The sequence below is a fragment of the Corvus kubaryi genome, unplaced genomic scaffold, assembly GCF_017639235.1.
Source record: "Corvus kubaryi isolate FWS band 111438036 unplaced genomic scaffold, C.kubaryi_AGA036_p1.0 split1-37355, whole genome shotgun sequence".
NCBI lineage: Eukaryota > Metazoa > Chordata > Aves > Passeriformes > Corvidae > Corvus > Corvus kubaryi.
In genome coordinates, this window is record NW_024582078.1 from 516,753 (window position 1) to 533,919 (window position 17,167).

General features: G+C 54.0%; 2 protein-coding genes across 6 annotated transcripts; both read right to left on the reverse strand.

Annotated features, from left to right (window-relative positions):
• Nucleotides 1-1,788: 1,788 nt before the first annotated feature.
• On the reverse strand, nucleotides 1,789-6,316 carry BCL2L14 (BCL2 like 14). The gene is made up of 6 exons (XM_042013459.1): nucleotides 6,154-6,316; nucleotides 4,339-5,075; nucleotides 3,561-3,695; nucleotides 3,036-3,097; nucleotides 2,499-2,756; nucleotides 1,789-2,257 (listed from the first exon to the last, which is right to left on the reverse strand). The coding sequence occupies exons 1-6, from the start codon at nucleotides 6,183-6,185 to the stop codon at nucleotides 2,213-2,215; spliced, it is 1,269 nt and encodes a 422-aa protein (XP_041869393.1). The 5' UTR covers nucleotides 6,186-6,316; the 3' UTR covers nucleotides 1,789-2,212.
• A 3,904-nt stretch (nucleotides 6,317-10,220) lies between these two features.
• On the reverse strand, nucleotides 10,221-16,745 carry ETV7 (ETS variant transcription factor 7). 5 transcript variants are annotated; one of them, XR_006013697.1, is made up of 8 exons: nucleotides 16,331-16,432; nucleotides 14,420-14,537; nucleotides 13,988-14,152; nucleotides 13,601-13,708; nucleotides 12,529-12,717; nucleotides 12,110-12,252; nucleotides 11,532-11,756; nucleotides 10,221-11,208 (listed from the first exon to the last, which is right to left on the reverse strand). XR_006013697.1 is itself a non-coding variant. In XM_042013678.1 (8 exons), exons 1-8 carry the CDS (start codon nucleotides 16,334-16,336, stop codon nucleotides 11,097-11,099), a joined length of 942 nt encoding a protein of 313 aa, XP_041869612.1. In that variant the 5' UTR covers nucleotides 16,337-16,432; the 3' UTR covers nucleotides 10,221-11,096. The 5 variants fall into 5 exon arrangements, 3 of the variants coding, with proteins under 3 accessions (XP_041869612.1, XP_041869610.1, XP_041869611.1); XM_042013678.1 differs by having other exon boundaries at nucleotides 11,656-11,756; XR_006013696.1 differs by lacking the exon at nucleotides 14,420-14,537 and having other exon boundaries at nucleotides 16,331-16,745.
• Between the last annotated feature and the right edge of the window lie 422 nt (nucleotides 16,746-17,167).

The following is a 17,167-nucleotide window of genomic DNA, read 5'->3' on the forward strand; positions in this document are numbered from 1 at the left end:
CTGTGGGAAGCCACAACAGGGTGTTTAGGGAAGGATGAAGGTAATGCCGAGAGCTGGAAACGGCTCAAGCCGCCAGGACTAATAGCTTGCCCTTCTTTAAAACCTTCTTAGTATCTTCAGCGGCCACAGGCAATCAGGTCCCAATTTTATAACCCAGAGATTAATCCAAGGTGCTGGAATTGCTCACGGGATGGGACCTGGGCTCCAAAAGCCACGAGGCCTGGGGTGCTGCTCTAAGGCACCTGTGGTTGCTCCTGACCTCATCCCACCACGCCCAGCTGGAGCAGCATCCCTGCACATTGGGTTGGGTTTTTCGGGAGCAGGAGCCCCTTGTGCAAGGGCCTGGGCAGGTTTGGCTCCTTGTTCCCCTGGCACGGCTGCCCCGATAGGTGGGAAAAGGTCCCGTGACCAGAGAAGGAGAGTATTTGGTTCAGCTGTGGTGTTGGGAATAGTGCAGGAGGAGGGAATGGGAGTTTTCCTCTCTGGTGTTTCACCTGGCAGGTGCATCCCACGTGCTGATGGAAGATGATATCCTCTGGGACAGAGGGTATTTGTCTTTCCACTGGGAAGTCAGTGAGGAGACAGAGCCCTTTTTTGCTCCATGCAAAACCCAGCCCATCCCTGGCACCGCATGAGCTCAGATGCAAAACAAATTGGGGCATCCTGTGACCCTCTAACCACATCCCCACCAGCAGCTCGCCCAGCCCTGGCCCCAGCCCGGCACAGCCCCCCGGGCTCTGGGCAGGGAACGGGAATGTCGGGACTGTTGCAAACAGAGGAGGGCGGCTCCAGTTTCTCCCACAGTAAAATCTCCTGAGCTGGTTCCCAGCCAGAAGGAATCGCGGTGCTGACGCTGCGCTTGTTGTTGGTAGGACCCAGGAGTGGGATTTGATGTTTTCCACACTCCTAATTACCCCGGGCTGAATTAGATGGAGCCCCTGCAAAGTGTCCCCCCTCCCTCGGCAGCCGGTGACTCCACCCTGTGTCTGTCAAACACAGCCCTGAAGGCTTTGGGGACGTGGATCTGGGTGGGGAAGGGCTGCTTCTGTCCTTCGAGGGCTCTGCTTCCCCATTTTCATTTACTTCAGGTTTTACAAGGACCAAGAAGGTCAGATCCTCCCAGAGAGGAGGCGCTGGGCAGACCTGGACAGTCATCCATGGCCCATGGGGGAATTGTCACCTCACACATGGCAGTGACACAAACCCACACGTTTGTTTGCCACCAGCATCACCTTCAACCCACTAGAACATCCCTCCTGCACAATGCAAACTTCATCTCCTTCACTTCAGGCCAGGTCCAACCTTGCAGAGGAGATGCTCCTGCTGGTGCCACCACACCGAGCCCTGGCAACCCCCCCCCACCAGCCCCAAGCTGCCTTAATCCGCGGCCCTACTTAGGGATCTGGGCAAAGATTAGCTGGAAACATTCCCAGTGTTTAGGGCTTAAATCGCTTTGACATTTCACATCTTCTTAGAGCTCATAGGTGAGACCCCGGCAGCTGTAAATCCCCTCAGTCCTTGAGGATGTTACAGCTCCTGCGCCGCTCGGGAATGAGCTTTACCCAGTTCTTGGTGTCAGATCAAGCTGCTTGGGGTAGTAAATCTCCTTCTGTTGGGAAGGAAAGGCCTATAAATCGTAAAGATGGCAGGACAACACCATGTATCTGCTCTGAGAGTCCCTTGTGCCACTCAGAATTTGGCTGGAAAGGAGCAGCCCACAGCAGCTGGAGCAAAGCAAACATTATTCCATCTATAACACAACACCCAGCAGACAAGCCTGGCTGGCATTTAGGCACCAATTTATTTGAGTTTCAGATTTTTTTTCCGAACTGGATTCTTGGCTGGTAGCAGAAACTACAAAAATTATGTTGTACATTCACAAATACATTTAGAAAAGCAGGCAAATAAATACATGTACACAAACAGCAACAACCCGTGAGGTTCAACACAAGCACTTGGCAGGAGCTAGAATACAAATACAGGGTGAAATCTGGGCTCTGTTTGATTTACAGACTCTTTGCCCCCAGCCAGGTGGGGTTTAAGCATTTCACACTGCTGGCACTGTCATGGGGGTTTTCCTTAAAATTAAGATTTTAAATCCACAGCTCAGAAGTTCCCCCCACATCCAGGTCACCATCAGGGATTGTCCTCCCACCACTAAATCTTCATTCTTGGGTTCCCAGGCGCCACAGGCCCTTCACAGCAGCTGCTGTCAGTCTGGGCTGTCACAGTGGTCTGTCCTGAGCTTTTCTCTCTTCTGCTGAGACAGAAGGAAACATTTTTAGAATCATGGAATACTTTGGATTGAAAGGGACCTTTAAAGCCCATCCCGTTCCACCCCCTGCCACGGGCACGGACCCCTTCCACTACCCCAGGTTGCTCCAAGCCCTGCCCAGCCTGGCCTGGAACACTTCCACAAATGGGCAGCTGCAGCTTCCCTGGGCACTTGCCCTCACTTGCTGCTGGGAGCTCAGCCCCAGGCTCACCCTCCTCCTTACCTGGATCATTTTGCCATAGGGCACAAAGGAATCCTCCAGGTAGCGAGTGCCGAAGCCCATGATCCTGTTCACTGCCTGGCTGCAGATCCCGGCCACCGTGGCGGTGAGATGGACCGTGTAGGCAAACTGGATCTCCTGGGGGTTGATGTTGGGCCTGCTGGCCGTCAGCTCCCTCTGCACGTAGGCGTCGGCCAGGTTCTTGAAGGAGCTGTAGGACATGTCCCTGAAGAACAGCTGCAGCCGCGCGTCCTCCCGCACCTGGGTGGGAGACAAGTGAGTGCACATCGTGAGGGAATGACTCCATGTGTCACCCTCGTGCTGGCACCTTCACTCCTCACCAGGACTGCAGCTGGTGGAGGACAGCCAGCCAGCCACGATCACACCCAGGCAAGGAATTAAAAGGTGCCATTTCCTTGATTTTACTGAGTGTTTCCCTGCCCTGGGGAAATCGACAGTGTTGCTGTATTTATTTTGCATCAGTGCAGAGCTTGGCCCAGATTCCCTCAGCCACATCCAGCTTCACAGCTCTCCTCTCACCTCTCTGTCCAGCTCATCTCCTACACTCCGGAGCAGGGCAACAATTTTCCTGATGACTTCATCTGTAGAGAGAGACACCAGGTTATCTCCAGCCCTTTCTCCAAGCCTCACACATCCAGATGTGCTGTTTAGTCCCCAGGAAAATTTCCTTGAGCAATGATTATCCACCTCCATCCTTCCAAAACCCATTTCAACCTATTGCCAAGTGCCTTGTTACCCTTGTTACCCTCAGCCAGCAAAAATACTCTCCTGCCTCTGAATTTTGTCTTTTGTGTGGTCTAGTGGGAGGTGTCTCTGCCCATGGCAGGGCGGCTGGAATGTGATGTTCCTTAAAGTCCTTTCCAACCCAAAAACTGTTCTGGGATTCTGTGAATTTCCTTCTCCCCCAATTAAACCCTGATGCTGAAAATCTCCCACAAAGTCTTCGTCCCGCTCTCGGGATCAGGGTTGAAGCAGGGTTGGATCCCATGCAGGCTCTGCAGGGGACAAGTCTCGTGCACGTTTGTTTTCAAGGCCAACACTCACCGACGCCGTCGGTGCCGGGGGGCTGTGGTGGCTCCCCACATCCTCCAGCTGTGCCCCCCCGGCTCTCGCCACCCTGCACGATCATCCCAATCTCCTCGGACACTTGTGTGTAGTACCCATCGGGCCTCTCCGCCTCTGTTGGGACACAAACACAGATCCAGAAGTGAGGATTGGGTTTGTTGGCAATTGACCAGCAGGGCACAGCAGCCACAGCAGCAACCAATGCCAGTGCCCAGCCCAGATCAGCACATTCCGAGGTGAAGGCTGCGCTCCCTGAACCGCGACAGAGCTGCTGCGACCTGCCCCGAATCTGCCAAAGCGCCTCAGAAATCTCCTCAGCAGCATTTTGGAACGGGAAGGGCTGGGGTGGGGACGGGTGTCCCACAGGCTCTGCCGCGCCAGCTGCCCCCACTCGTCCCCAAGGTAAATCTCAAGCAGCTTAATGTTGGCCCTAGAGTGGCTTAGGATCTGATCTCAGGTCTCAAATGCAGGTTTAAACTAAAACACCCTTGGTTGCCAGAGGAGGAAATCTTGTGCTTGGGTGATTACTGCCAACAGCTGACTTGAGGTGACTGTGCTCAAAGCACAGGCAGAACGATCCTTCCTGGAGCAGCAGGTTGGGACTGGAATCTCCAAACCTATCCCAGGCTGAAGAAAACCCTGGGAGGGGTTAGAAAGCAGCGCTAAACACGACGACTTTCCCCAAAGAAGCCCAGTGGAGTCGTGCTGGCAGCAGGGGTGGTTCAGGGCTGGGGTGGGGGTGAGGGTGAGGTCCCACCTGGCTGGGCTGGGGTCAGGACGTGCCGCAGGGGAAGGCAGCTGGGGTGCTTGCTCCTCGCCCCAGATCCTGGCTCTCCCCGCTCCTCCTCCCCATGCTTCTTCAGGGAGAAAACCTTCTTGAGACTGGGTTTCTTCTTCAGGGCCCTGCCCGACGTTGGGGATGTGCTTGAGTCTACTCTGTGTTTTCTGGCTCCTTCTGGTTTGGAGCCCTGAGGAGCTTTGACATCTTTCTCCTTTGCTTTTTTCCCTGCATTTTCCTTCTGGTCCTCAGGGCTCTTCTTGAAGAAGAGATTTAAGAAAGTTTTCAGCCAGGCTGGTTTTGAACCTGAATGTTGTGTTTTGCCCTGGGAAGAGTTTTTTGTGCTTTTCCTCTCGGGCTTCAGCCCCTCTTTAGGCACCTCCTGGGGAGCTTTGCTGTCATCATCCAAAGCCTCTTCCAGGTCTGGTGCTTTGAGTCTCTCCTCCTGCTCCTTCCTGGGGCTGGGTTTGGCACATGAGTACATGCAGAAATCACTTTCTGACCGCTGTAGCCCATCCAGTTTCCTTCCTTGCCCTCTGTCTTTCTCCTGAAGGGTTTTTTTGCCCACCAGTGAGTTTTCATGGCAGCTCAGCGAGCGCTTGACGTAAATCTCCAGCACCTTCTTGGCCTCTCGCCTGTCCAGTGAGAGGATCTTGCCCGACGGCTGCATCCCCACATCCCACTGAGGCATCTCCGCCGCCGGAGCCCACGTGTTGCTGTGGAGAAAAACAACATTTTCAGTCTGGTTTTTGCCTTCCCCAGGCCACTGCGCAGTCGGGTCAGGCCTGATGGAAACCTCCCCCATTCTGGCACCCAGGGGTGCTGTGGGTGTCTGGGGATGTTTATGCTCCTGGTTAATGATCAGTCACTTTTATGGTCGTTATCTGAGTGCTCCTGATGCAAACGGCCCACGTGGGGTTTTACAACCACAGACTCATCAATAAAGGAACCGAAACTGTGGAGAGGGGAGAGATGGGCTGGGCACGTCCCACAGGGGGAGCCTGGTCATCACCCAAGGTTTCATCCAGCAAGGACATCACCCAGACACCATCCCATTATCCTAGGGCAGCGTGTTCCCACCCTACGATGAAAAACAACACCCCAGGAGCACCCGATGAGCCACACAACCCAGAATTTAGAGTATTTCCCCTTAAAGCATTGGCTGCTAAAAATCATTCCAGCCCCTGGAGAGGCCAAGGGATGTGGGCTCTTGCAAACGGTCTTGGTCACCTTGTGAGGACGCAGCTCTTCTGTGAGCTCCTACCAGCGCAGGGCTGTGAACGGACCTCAGAGCGCCAATCCCTGCCTTTCCCATCACCCTTTTTCTCTACATTTACAAGCAAAATTCAACCAAAGACGCTGCTATTGGAAAACCAGAGGGCCATGATGGTGCCTCGTGCTGGTTTTACCTCCAAAACCAATTTCACCCTTCAAAGAACCAGACCTAAACCAGACTTCTCCACCACTGAACAGCACACGGGGAACCGGCACCAAAATCTGGCACCGAAATCTGGCACACTTGGCTGTACAAAGCACCCTGGAGCTGCAAATCAGCCTCTGCTCAGACCCAAAGATCATCACAACACACAGCACCCCCACCCACCCCACCTCGACGTGCTTTTGGGATCAGAAAGGCAAGTTCCCTTCATCCAAGCCAACACCAAAGCCCACCAAACACTCAATAATAAATCATTCCACTAAATTAAATCATGGCAAAGCCACAACCCTCATCCTGCTTCGATTGATTCCAGTACATTGACCACAACACTGGTTATTTGCTGGTTTGGTTTTTACCTTTCCATCAGTTTTTCTGCCCCTTTGGACATAGGTCAAGATGAGCTCCTGGGCCACGGGTGCTGAGGGATCTCAGACTCTCCTGGGAGGTGCCTTTTTATACCTGAGGCTGAGTTAAGTCCTATTTTTAGCAGCCATTCAGGTAGGAGAGCAACCAATGCTTCCGCCTGGGATCCCCGCTATCACCGCCCTCGTGGCGTGAGTTTCACTGGAGGAGAAAACAATTTCCTTATGACAAGTAGCAGCAAAACAACATAAAATCACCTGTCACCTGGTGTAAGCACTGCCCTTTGAGACCGGCTATCTCAGGCAGCTGTTTGGCTTTGGGTTTGGTTTGGTTTGTTGTTTTTTACTGAGTGTGATACTGAGTGAGATGAAGCAAATAAAATAAATGGGCTCTTCTGGGTAATTTTTCTGAGGGGAAGTCACAACTTCTTCAGACAAGTGGGGTTTCAATGCAGGAAGCAGTGTCCTGCTTGCATCCCAGGAGCTCCCAGGCAGCTCTTGTGGGACCACAGACACTCTGGGACACGGCCCTGTCAGGTTGTTGCATCACACTGGGCACGGCTGGGCTGAAACATCCTGGAAACCCACCCTGGGGTCCCTCAGACAGCCCGTGCTTCCACCCTAAAACATGAACCAGCTCCTGCCCCAAACCGTTCCCACTCCCGCGGCTCCCACTCAGCCTCACCCAGGGATGGAAAATCTTCCACCAGGCAGATCTGCCCATCCCGACACCTACAAACTGCACCCGGGCCGGGCAAATCCGACGCCAAAGCTCCGTTTGGCCAACGGGCACCGCAGTGCCCCTCCCGCGGCTGTGGCATCCTCCGGCAGGTGCTTCCCACTGTTCCCCATCGCTGCTTTGCCACCTGATGGCGAAATTCCGCGCTGCAGCTCGCAGGGATGGGGCCGGACGCGGAGCTGCAGACGCGCAGGCTTTGGAAAACCCCTTTTTGGAAAACCCCTCGGGGAGATTTCCACCCGAGCAGCGCTGCACAGGCTGTGTTCAGCTGGAATGGTGTGCAGCCAAGGTGTCTCCTGGATAAAAATGCTCTTTTCCTGGTACAGAGTTCAGCTTGCAATCAGAACACGCCAGGATTATTTTCTTTCCCTTTCTATAAACTCTCTGTGCTGTAATTTCCTATGACTGGGGGAGATTCAGACCACGTCCCTCCCTTTCTCTGGAGCCCACACGGCTGAATCAGAGTCTGGTATTGATTAGGAATTACCTGGCTCCGTTTTTCAGCATCCCCATCTACTGATAAATAATTAAACCCTCAGTGAGGAGCTCCAGGCTACTTCCCAGCTCCTGTCCACATCCTTCCACAAGCAAGTCTATTCCAGAGGGTGAGGAGGAGTTTCACAATCGATTTGGTTGGTTTTTCCCTCTGCAACATCCATAAAACAAAAAGCCACATCCACTCCGGCCATGGGGGGCAGTTTGGCCGTCTCCAGTTTGGAGCTCTTGCTACTGGAGATTACCCAAGGCTGAGTCCAAACACCATCCCTGCTCACAGAGGGCTCCTCATGATTCAGGTGGGAGTCAGCACTGATTTATGGCCTCTTCCCAGAAGATGGGAGAGCCTAACTCCAGGAAAAATCTTCACCTGAAATGTGATTCAGGGCTGAGGTCTTTATCCGAGCTCAGATCCCTCCTAGGATTTGGGACATATTCAAACCTAATGGGAGAGAGGCACAAGAAAAAGATGGAAGAGACTGAGATAAACCAAAAGCCCATGACCAGAGTGGGGGCAAGAGATCTGGATCCAAACTTTTCATCCACTTTTCTTATCAGTGCTGGGAGAGAATGAGGAAGCTGGCAGGAAATGCAGTCGGGGGGAGGGAGCACACAGTGCTGGGGTTGGCATCTTCAGGCCAGTGATGTCAGGGGGAAAAGCAGAACTAAACCCACGGGAACACAGCAGGGGATAACCAGCTTCTGTGCCGGAAATTGCTTCAGAAGATGGAAAAAACCAAGGAGAGGCATTCCCCACATGGAGCTGCAAGGTGCAGAGGGCGACAGCAGGTCCAGAAGAAGGCAGGGGTCAAAGCACCCTAATTTCTCGGGAAAACACAGGCTGAGACTGGACATCAGGAAAACTCTGCAGGAGGCTGGGACAATCTCACACAGGTGTCTAGAGGGGTTGGGAATCACCACCCTTGGAGGTCTTCTAGGCTTCACCAGCCAAAGCCACAGCCAACCTGACCTGCTGTAGGAGGCCACTGTGTTTTATGTGGACCACAAAGGTCCCTTCGAGCCATCAACCAGCCACAAGCCATCAACAGCTACCTGGGCACAACAATACAGCAGTTGCAGACCTGATCCATGATGGGGGTGTTGAGGGGAACACCTGAACCATGGCAGGGGTGTTGAGGGCAGCCACTGCTCCCTGCACCAGCCAACACATGGCCTCAGAGGAAACCTCTCAGCCCAGCTGTGCAGTTCCTCTGATCCAAAAGGGGGGTGGGCATCAGCCCCCAAAGCAAATCCTCTTTTTCCTCCAGGCCTGGGCATGGTTTTAGCTGCTTCTCCCAGCAGATGAGCCATGTGCAATGCCCTGCCCCAAACACCAGCAGATGTGGGGCTGCTGAAGGGTGGCTGATGTTCTCCAAGGAATGAAGCACCTGGAAACCTTTGGGAAAGCCCACGTGAGACACCTGTTTGCATTTTACAGCCCCTGAACTCCAGCCATGCCGAAAGTCACAGGCAGGCGTGTGCTGTCCCTCCCACACCCCCACACCAAGCTCCCTGGCACAAGCAGCAGTTACTCCGTTGTTTACTGACAGGGATGGGTCTGTGTTCCAGGAAAGCCACAGCTTTACAGCCCTCCTGCCTCTGTTTGTCACAGGGAAAGACACATATTTCTCCAGGAGGTGCATGAAAGCTTCCTAGGAGAGTGGACAAAGCTCCTTATTCCAGCCCATCCTTGCGAAGGTGCCCTTGGACTGTCTCCCTCCAAGACCTCTCTGGAGCTGCTCAGGGCAGCACAAGGGGGGTTGAGGGCTTTTGGCAGCTTCCCAGCCAGGAAAGGAAATCCCCAGCCAAGCCCAGAGTGATCTTTAGTCATCACGGGAAAAACAGGTAAAGAGAGGTCGCCTCGCACACTCCCTGTGAGCACGGCACAAGGACCAGGGCCACCAACTGTCACCTGCTCCAACAGAGCAAACACACAGGTGGAAGAAGCGATGGGATCCTCAGGAGCTATCAGAGCTGTCTCTGTGGCAAGAAAGTGGAGTGGAAAGAGGAGATCAGGAAAAAAGCACCCCATGGGTGCCTATCCCAGGAGTGGCATGGGGCCAGGATTTTACAGTTCCCAAGGAAGGGGAGCTGCAGTCCCACCAAAGCTGAAGGATTTCACCCCCAGAAAGATTTGGTTTGGCTTTTCCCTGGGACAAAAAGTACCCTTTGTGGAGGGAAGGATGAGGTTTGGGTGCTTCACTGCACCTTCCTGCTGTGGTGCATCCCCAGGCTGCACTAGGTGGGTGCTGGGGAACCTTTACCCTGCTCTCCTAGCAGGGATTGTTGGCCTCCCTTCCTAGCCAGGATCTCCCCCAGGCTGTGACCTTACACTCATTTGCCCCACCAGATCTTCTCATTTCCTTCTCCACCACTCGAATTTTCAAGTACCTCTGTTTTGCCAGTGAGCTGGTGATTTTTTCTGGAAGTGAATCTCCTCAGCCATTTTCCAGAGATGTTGTACTGCTGCAGCTTTGCCCACCAGCCACCACCCATCCCACCACTGGGTGCTACTGCCCACTAGCATCTCCAGGTTGCAGCTGTGAAGCAGTTTTGCAGGAGCAAGGCCAGTTACAGCCAAAGAAAGGGACTGTAGTTTCAGGTTGGCAGTAACCAATTTTGGTGGAAACCTCATGGTGCAACCATGTGTTTGTGCTGTGCTCACCCATCAGCTGCTGAGCAGCTCAGACTGGTGACCTCTAGCTTAGGAGCTGCCAAAAGATGCTGGGGACAAGATCTGGGTGCCCACAGGAGCTGGTTTTAAATGAGGAAAGCTTGGATTTCCCAGTTTCAGACCTTCAAACAGCAAGAAGTAAGATTTTCAACCTTCCAGTCACAGCATTTTATTTCCTCTGTGGAAAGCAAAGTGAAAATAGTAGTGGGTATTTTCTGGTTTCACACACACACACACACACACATACACAGAGACACTCTGCTCACTTCAGGTATTCCAACTTGCTTCAAACTCAAAGCAAATAACCCCATATCTGACCATGAGTGGGGTCATATTCATTACTGGCTTTGTTTCTTTTCACATTATTTAATCAGCTAATTACAAAAATCGTTACCTGGAGGGAAAGGAATTAAAGTGAATACCAGCTTAGGGCAACCATGGAGCCTGGCGCTTCAGCCAGGCCTGATCCAGGCAGGTGTTTCAGCAACTCCTAACCTTAATCCCAAGAGCAACCTCCCAGGAGGCAGTGAGGTTCCAACGTGCACCATATCTGCAGCAGCAGTCCGTGTTCAAGTCGGGGCAATGGCTCAGGTTCAGAGCAGCACGTTCACACCTGGGGACAGCGCTCGCTGCCAAAGCAGCGCAGCCGATGCTCGGCCCGGAGCACGAGCTCTGCTCTGCTCAGCACATCTCACTGTAAGAACAGAGGGATCTTTTCCACAAGTTTAAACCTTAAAGGCAAGCATCAACATTTCAGAGCAAAAATACCACATTCCCTCCCCAAGGGCAGGAGAGAAACCAGCAGAAGACCAGCCCACGCGTTCACCTGCACTTTTGGGGCTGGGGCACAGCTTCTGGGTGTGTTTTGCTAAGGAAGCCCCAGAGATGTCCCAGCTATGGCTCACGGCAGGGTGTGAAATCCAGGCCAGCCCTGTGGCCTTCTGTCCAGGAGAGGGAAGAGACACCAGCACTTCCCAGCAAAGCACAAGTCTCTCTGTGATGCACTGAAGTGAAACCTCCTAAGTTTTATTATGGTGAAACCTCCAGTGGGTCTTCCTTCGAATCTTCATGGTCCTCATTCTCCAGCTGCTCCAGTTTGCTGGATTTCTCATGGACAACCTCCCCAGGAGTCTTCAAAAACCTGAAATACGTTTTTGTGATGACTTTAAGGGCACGTCCAAACCCAGCCCCAAACCGGGCTGTAAACGATGGAGCCTTTGCCCTCAACGAGGCCGGGTTGGACAGGGCTTGGAGCAACACGGGAGAGTGGAAGGTGTCCCTGCCCGTGGCAGGGGGTGGAATGGGATGAGTTTTAAGGTGTCTCCAACCCAAACCATTCCAGGATTCTGTGATCAGCTGAGCTCTGGAGCTCAGAGGGGATATGCCACCCTCAGGCTTTGCTGAGGATCCCAGGAAGCGCTGAGGTCCCAGCTGGCACAGGACAGAGCCTGGACACAAACTCACTGGGGTATGTGCAGGGGAGGATGTTGCTGGATGAAGCAGCTGCCAACATCTGGAGCTCATCATCTTCCCATGCCCCATCCATGCTGTCCCAGGCAGCTCCTTTCTCTGTTCTTCTTCACCTCACCTGAACAACAGCTTCTGCCCTGGCTCCTTTTTGATGATGTTGAGTTTGTAGTAGTGTCTGAGCGCTCGTGACATCTTCTCATAGGTCATGTTCATCCGGTTCTGGAAGGACAAAAGAATTGTGGGGTGTTGAGCAAAAGCAAGCAACAACACTTGGTTTGGGTCCGTGTGCAGCAGGACCACACATGGGACATTTGAGGTGGCTTGGGGCATTGTGGGTCTGTAGTATGGGTCTCTAACTCAGACTGGCTTCATGGTTTGCTTTCCAGAGGATGAGAAAGTCCCTCTTTAACCACCAGGCTGGCATCTCTCACTAACCCTCCACCCACTGTGTCCCCCTCCCCAGTCCCTGAGCCATCAGCTCTGGGGAACAGGTCATGGAAGGGACATGCAGAAGCCCAGGGATGACAAATTTCGTTCTCAGGGATGACAAATTCGCTCTCAAATGCACTCACCTTGTGGTTGCCCCAGAGCTGGGCAAGCCCGTTTGGGTTGACGACCCGGAAGACCTTGGCGTCCTTGTCCTCCCACCTGATGTAGGGCTCGTAGCGGCGGTCGGACAGGAGCTGGTACACGTATTCCCACAGCAGCCTGCAGTCTGGGCAGGGGGGGATTAATGGCCACAGAGCTCCCACTGTGCTCCAGCGAGGGGGGCTCAGCAGCAGGATTGCACATTTAGCAGTGACAATAAATATGAGAAGAACCCAGAGCTCACGCACAGCACTTCAGTGCGAGATCTCGGAACAATTACAATTTTTCAGGTGGGGAAACTGAGGTGGAAAAGCGTGGAATGAAGGCAAGGGAGACAGATGGGCAGACAGGACAAAGCACCATCTCATTTCCCCAGGGAACAAGGCTATAAATTCATAATTACCTGCAATTTTCCCATCCACTGGGGCCGACAGAGTTGCAGGAAAAGGGCAGATGGCACCTGGCCTGCAGCTACTCTCTGAGCTGTGGTGGGAGAGGTTCAGTGGCTGCATGTGGCTGTGGAACGGGGGCTGCTCTGCACAGCCCAGCCATGAGGAAACAACTGGGGCAGCCTCTGCACTACGGTCTGTACCTGCAAAAAAACCCCTAATAAACTCCCTGTGGCACATTAGGGCAGGTCCCAGACCTTGCAAAGCCCTGAAACAGGAGGGGAGGGACAGCCCAGGGTGGTTCTCAGCCTGGTACCAGCCCAGGCAGAGGAGGAAGGTACTGAGGAAAGCCTGGGATTTTCCTAAGGCAGGAGCAGCAGAAAGTCCAGGAGGGTTAGAGGAGATGCCAGGTAGGGTAAGGGTCAGATGCAGAAGAAAAACCGGAACAGGAAAATGCCCCAGAGCAGAGGCACCCCCTGGTAAACTGTTGTGGGGACTTAATGTACTAATTACCTTACACATGAACCAGCAGAAGAGCCCAGGAAAGTGCTGCCAGATCCACCTCCACACACATCCAGCCCCTGACACCAATCCAGCCCCACCCTAACTCCTACCTGGGCCTCCCAAGGGCACCAAGAAGCCTCACTGGCCCCCACCAGCCTCACTTGGGCCCTCTCCCCACCCCACCCACTGATCCAGAAGCTCTGTGTAAGCTCAGCCCCAGCTCCTCAGCCCTTTCCCAGCTATGTTGCAGGACTACTCTCCAGCAGGGCTGTGCCTCTGCCTGGCTGTTGACCCTCCCTGATCCAAATCTCAGTGTGCAGGCAGACTTCTTAGGGAAGTCATAGCCTTGCCAGTTTGCCATGGACCCCCTGGTGCTGCCTAGCACTGGTTCTGACCTGCTGCATCCCTACAAACTTCCCAGATGATCTGGACTTGCTGGACCTGGTTGCCTCTCTCCGGTGGTGTGGGATGGTTTCAGCAGGCTGAGCTCCAATCCCAGGTGTGAGCAACCCACTGGGGCTGCAGGCAGGTTCTGCCTGATGGACACGGCCGTTTTCCCGGGATATTTTTCTCCCATCGTACCTTCCTCCGTGCTCCCAGCTTTCCTGAAGGGTGAGTTCAGCAAGGGGCTGCACACCAGAGCTCTTCTCTGAGTCTTAATGAACTGGAGTATTTCATAAAGCACGTCCCCTGCAGGGAGGGAAACTCTGCTCAGATGACTTTGGACAATAGTCCCTCTCAGGTAATGTCGCTGAGATTCTGAACTACAGAGTATGGGGTTATTCCCCATCCCAAAGTATTTGTCTTGGGGTGGCTTTATGATGTGTATCCCCAGATGGACCAGAATAAGGAAGAGTTGTCCTCATCTCCAGCACAAAGCCTGGTCTGCTGGGACCCATCGAGCCTCTCTCAGCAGAGCACAGCTCGTGCTGGGATGATGCTCACAAACCCCCTTGCACTGGGTCTAACCTGAGCTCGGAGCTCGGTGTCTGAAGTCATCCTTGGTGAGGATGCACAAGGCTTTGCCGTTCATTTCGAACTTGCTCTCGTCAGTGGGCCGCAGGGAATATTCCTTCTCAGCCCATCGCAGCCAGTGGATCACGTCGTCCTTGCTCCACAGTGAGGGCTGGATTCCTGAAACCAGGAGCAGCCTCTGAAACAACTCTGTCCTCAAAACTGCTGAGTGGCAGGGTGGGGCTTCATCTCCCTCACCAAACTTTCCCTCTATATTGAGCACTCACAGGTCAAAAACACCACAAATAGAAAATGAACCCTGATGATGCTTTGTCCCCCTCGTCAGCAGGGAATGGTCCCTGGGTGGGACATCAAGGCTGCACCCCCCATGTCCCACCCATGGGAACTCCTTTTTGAGCACCACTGACTTGCTTAACCTCTACTCACTCAGCCTCCCTGGAAGCTTGAAGATCTCCCCAGTGCTGACGGGTGAGGGTCTGGCCTGGGATGGGGGTGGTAAGGACACTGCCACCACGGGGCTGGAAGAGCTGATGGCCACTTTGCCCTGGGGAGGAGATCAGATACATCAGTGGGGGGAAACACCCAGCTCTGGTCCTGCCTTTGCTTTGGAGATGCCTCCACTGGCTCCGGTATTTCCTAACTGGCTTCTCATAGCAGTGTGATGCGATGTGCTGTCTGCAGCTCTTCCATACATCTTCCTCACACTTTTCCTTATCCCAGCCCCAGAATGAGTCTCTGGTCGCCCAAATCAGCATTGGTAGCAAGAGATCCCTCTCTTTCTACAGCTCCTTAGCAGAGGAACCTGCCCTCATTCAGGCTCTGGATGGGGGTCACCCATCCCCACTCCCCATGGCTGCAGAAGAAGATGGAGCCAAGACTGGCAGAGCCTGCAGTGCCTGTGCTGGCTCCCTGTTCCTGCAGCAACCTGCTGGATGCTCAAGGTTTTAGGAGAGCACTTCAGTTCTTTAGAGCTGTGAAAATAAAGCTGGCAATAGTGCTTTGACTTTGTCTTAAAAACACCATATGAAGAGAGGTCTCTCACTCTAGCCCCAGTGATCATCTGGGCATAAGTGGAAATGGCCATCCCATGGTTTAGGGAGATGCAAGCTCCTCTTGCTCACCGGCCATGGAGTTCCTGCCCCTCAAGAATTACTTCCCCCTCCCTCCCAGCCAGGGCATGTGAGCCACAAGGGAGCTCAGATCCTGCTTCCAGCTCCATCGAGATCTTGAAATATTACTGGCAGCCAAGCAGATAACGTTTCCCCTTAAAAATACATTAATGTGAATCCCAGCAATTTCTCAGCTTCACTCACTGGAAAATTAACAATTTTGCTGTCAAATGGTATTTTCTGAACCAGTTACCAACTCTGAGCACTTCAGGCTCAAGCAGGCTTTTGGAAGTGATTTAGAGCAGCCACCCCTCGACTGTGTGTGCGGGCAGAGGAGCTGAGCCCTCTGAAAATCAGGGGTGAGGAGATGGGAGTTGGACACATCTTAAATGCAAAGCTGAAGCTCCCAAAATCAGGAGACCAGGAGACAGGAGCAATACACTGCATCACTCCAGGGAAAAATGCTTCCCTGGGAGTTACAGCAGGAGGAAGGCAGCAGGCTGCTGAGGGGGTTTCTTCAGCAGAAGCACAAGTTGGTGGTCACTGGCTGTCACTGGGTTGGATTTAGCAAAGCAAGCATGACACTACATGAAGAGAACAGTGAGACTCCAGAATAAACTCTGAGCAGGCTTGGCAGCAACGCAAACTGTCTTTCAGATTCATTCTAAGCAATAAGCTATGGGGAAAATAAAAGTGAAAGAAATTAGCAGTGTATTTTGTCTAGAACTATCTAAAAGTTATTTTAATTTTCTCCCATCAGTGTGACTCTCTTACAAACGAGATTTACAGTAAAACCAGAACAAATCTGGTATTTTTCTTGCTCCTAAAGGTTTCTAGGCCTTGAGATACATTCTGAATTTTTATTATCTTATACTGATTTTATGTTCTCGCTTTTATCCCTGCTTAGCTGCTTTCAGACATTTCTGAGACGGCTTTCCTTTGCTTCAGGAGGAAATACTGTCCTTGGGGGTGTTCGAGTGGGAACGTGAGAAAAAGGGGGGTGAAAAGGAAAAGGAACCCCAGATGTATGAGAGCAGCTTTTTGCTCAGAACCAAATGGGGGGAAGAGAGGCCGCCGCCTGTTCTGGGCTTTGTGAAGCCGTTTGGAGGCGGGATAGGGAGTCACCCCCCCGGGCATGAACTTCCAGCCCTAACTGAGGGGAGAAATCCCGGGGGGGAACGGGGAGGAGGGAGGACAAGGGCCCGGCCCGGGGCCGGGCGGCTCCTACCTGCATGGCCGGTGGCCGTGGGCGGCCGCTCCCCGCCCCGGTGCGAGCGGAGCCCGGCGCTGCCGCGGTGTCCGGAGCGCTCAGGTTCCGTCCCCGCGGCCGCTGCGGCGCGATCCTTGCGAGAACCGAAATCGAAACGAGCCGGAGCCCCGGGAGCCGGAGAGCGCCGGGGGCAGCGCCCGGGGCCGGGTCGTTCTCCCCCCGCCCCTCCCGGGGCCGTCACCCCGCGGCTCGGCCCGCTCCGCCCGGGAGATCCCGCTCCGCCCGGGACAGCACCGGGAAACCTCCTCAGCCTTGGGGGCTGAGCGCGGCCCCGGGGGCGGGCACGCGGCTGGAGGACGGACGGATCCCGGGACACGCCGGGAGCAGCTCCAGTATCGGGGTTCATCCTTTTTCTCCACCGGGCGCGGCCGGGGCAGCGCTGCCGGGGCCGGGGGACACGGGGGGGAAGCTGCGCACCGGTCCCGGAGCACCGGGAGGCGGGCGCACACCTGGAGGGTGCCCACCTGTCCCCGCGCACACCCTGTGATGCGTAGACACACACGATGCGGGGGTCTACCGGTGACTGGGAGGGACCGGGAGGCACAGGGATAGACTGGGAGGGGATTGGAGGGGCTTTGAAGGGACTGGGACGGACCAAAAGGACACTTTTCGGAACAAATGGGACACTGGGATGGACTGGGAGTGACTGGAATACACTTGGAGGGCACTGGGATAGACTGGGAGGAGCTGGGAGTGACTGGGATAGACTTGGAGGGGATTGAATGGGATTTGGGAGGGATTGGACAGGACTGGGAAGGACTATGAGGCACTTTTACGGACAAAAAGGGCACTGGA

Coding starts and splice junctions, on each gene's coding strand:
- ETV7 (XM_042013676.1), bottom strand. CDS start 16,718: ATGAACCCCGATACTGGAGCTGCTCCCGGCGTGTCCCGGGATCCGTCC. Junction 13,709..13,987: donor ACACCGAGCTCCGAGCTCAG/GTTAGACCCAGT, acceptor CCCTCCCTGCAG/GGGACGTGCTTTATGAAATA. Junction 11,757..12,109: donor AGCTCTGGGGCAACCACAAG/GTGAGTGCATTT, acceptor TTGTCCTTCCAG/AACCGGATGAACATGACCTA.
- BCL2L14 (XM_042013459.1), bottom strand. CDS start 6,185: ATGTCCAAAGGGGCAGAAAAACTGATGGAAAG. Junction 5,076..6,153: donor GCAGAAAAACTGATGGAAAG/GTAAAAACCAAA, acceptor TTTTCTCCACAG/CAACACGTGGGCTCCGGCGG. Junction 2,757..3,035: donor GAGATGAGCTGGACAGAGAG/GTGAGAGGAGAG, acceptor TCTCCCACCCAG/GTGCGGGAGGACGCGCGGCT.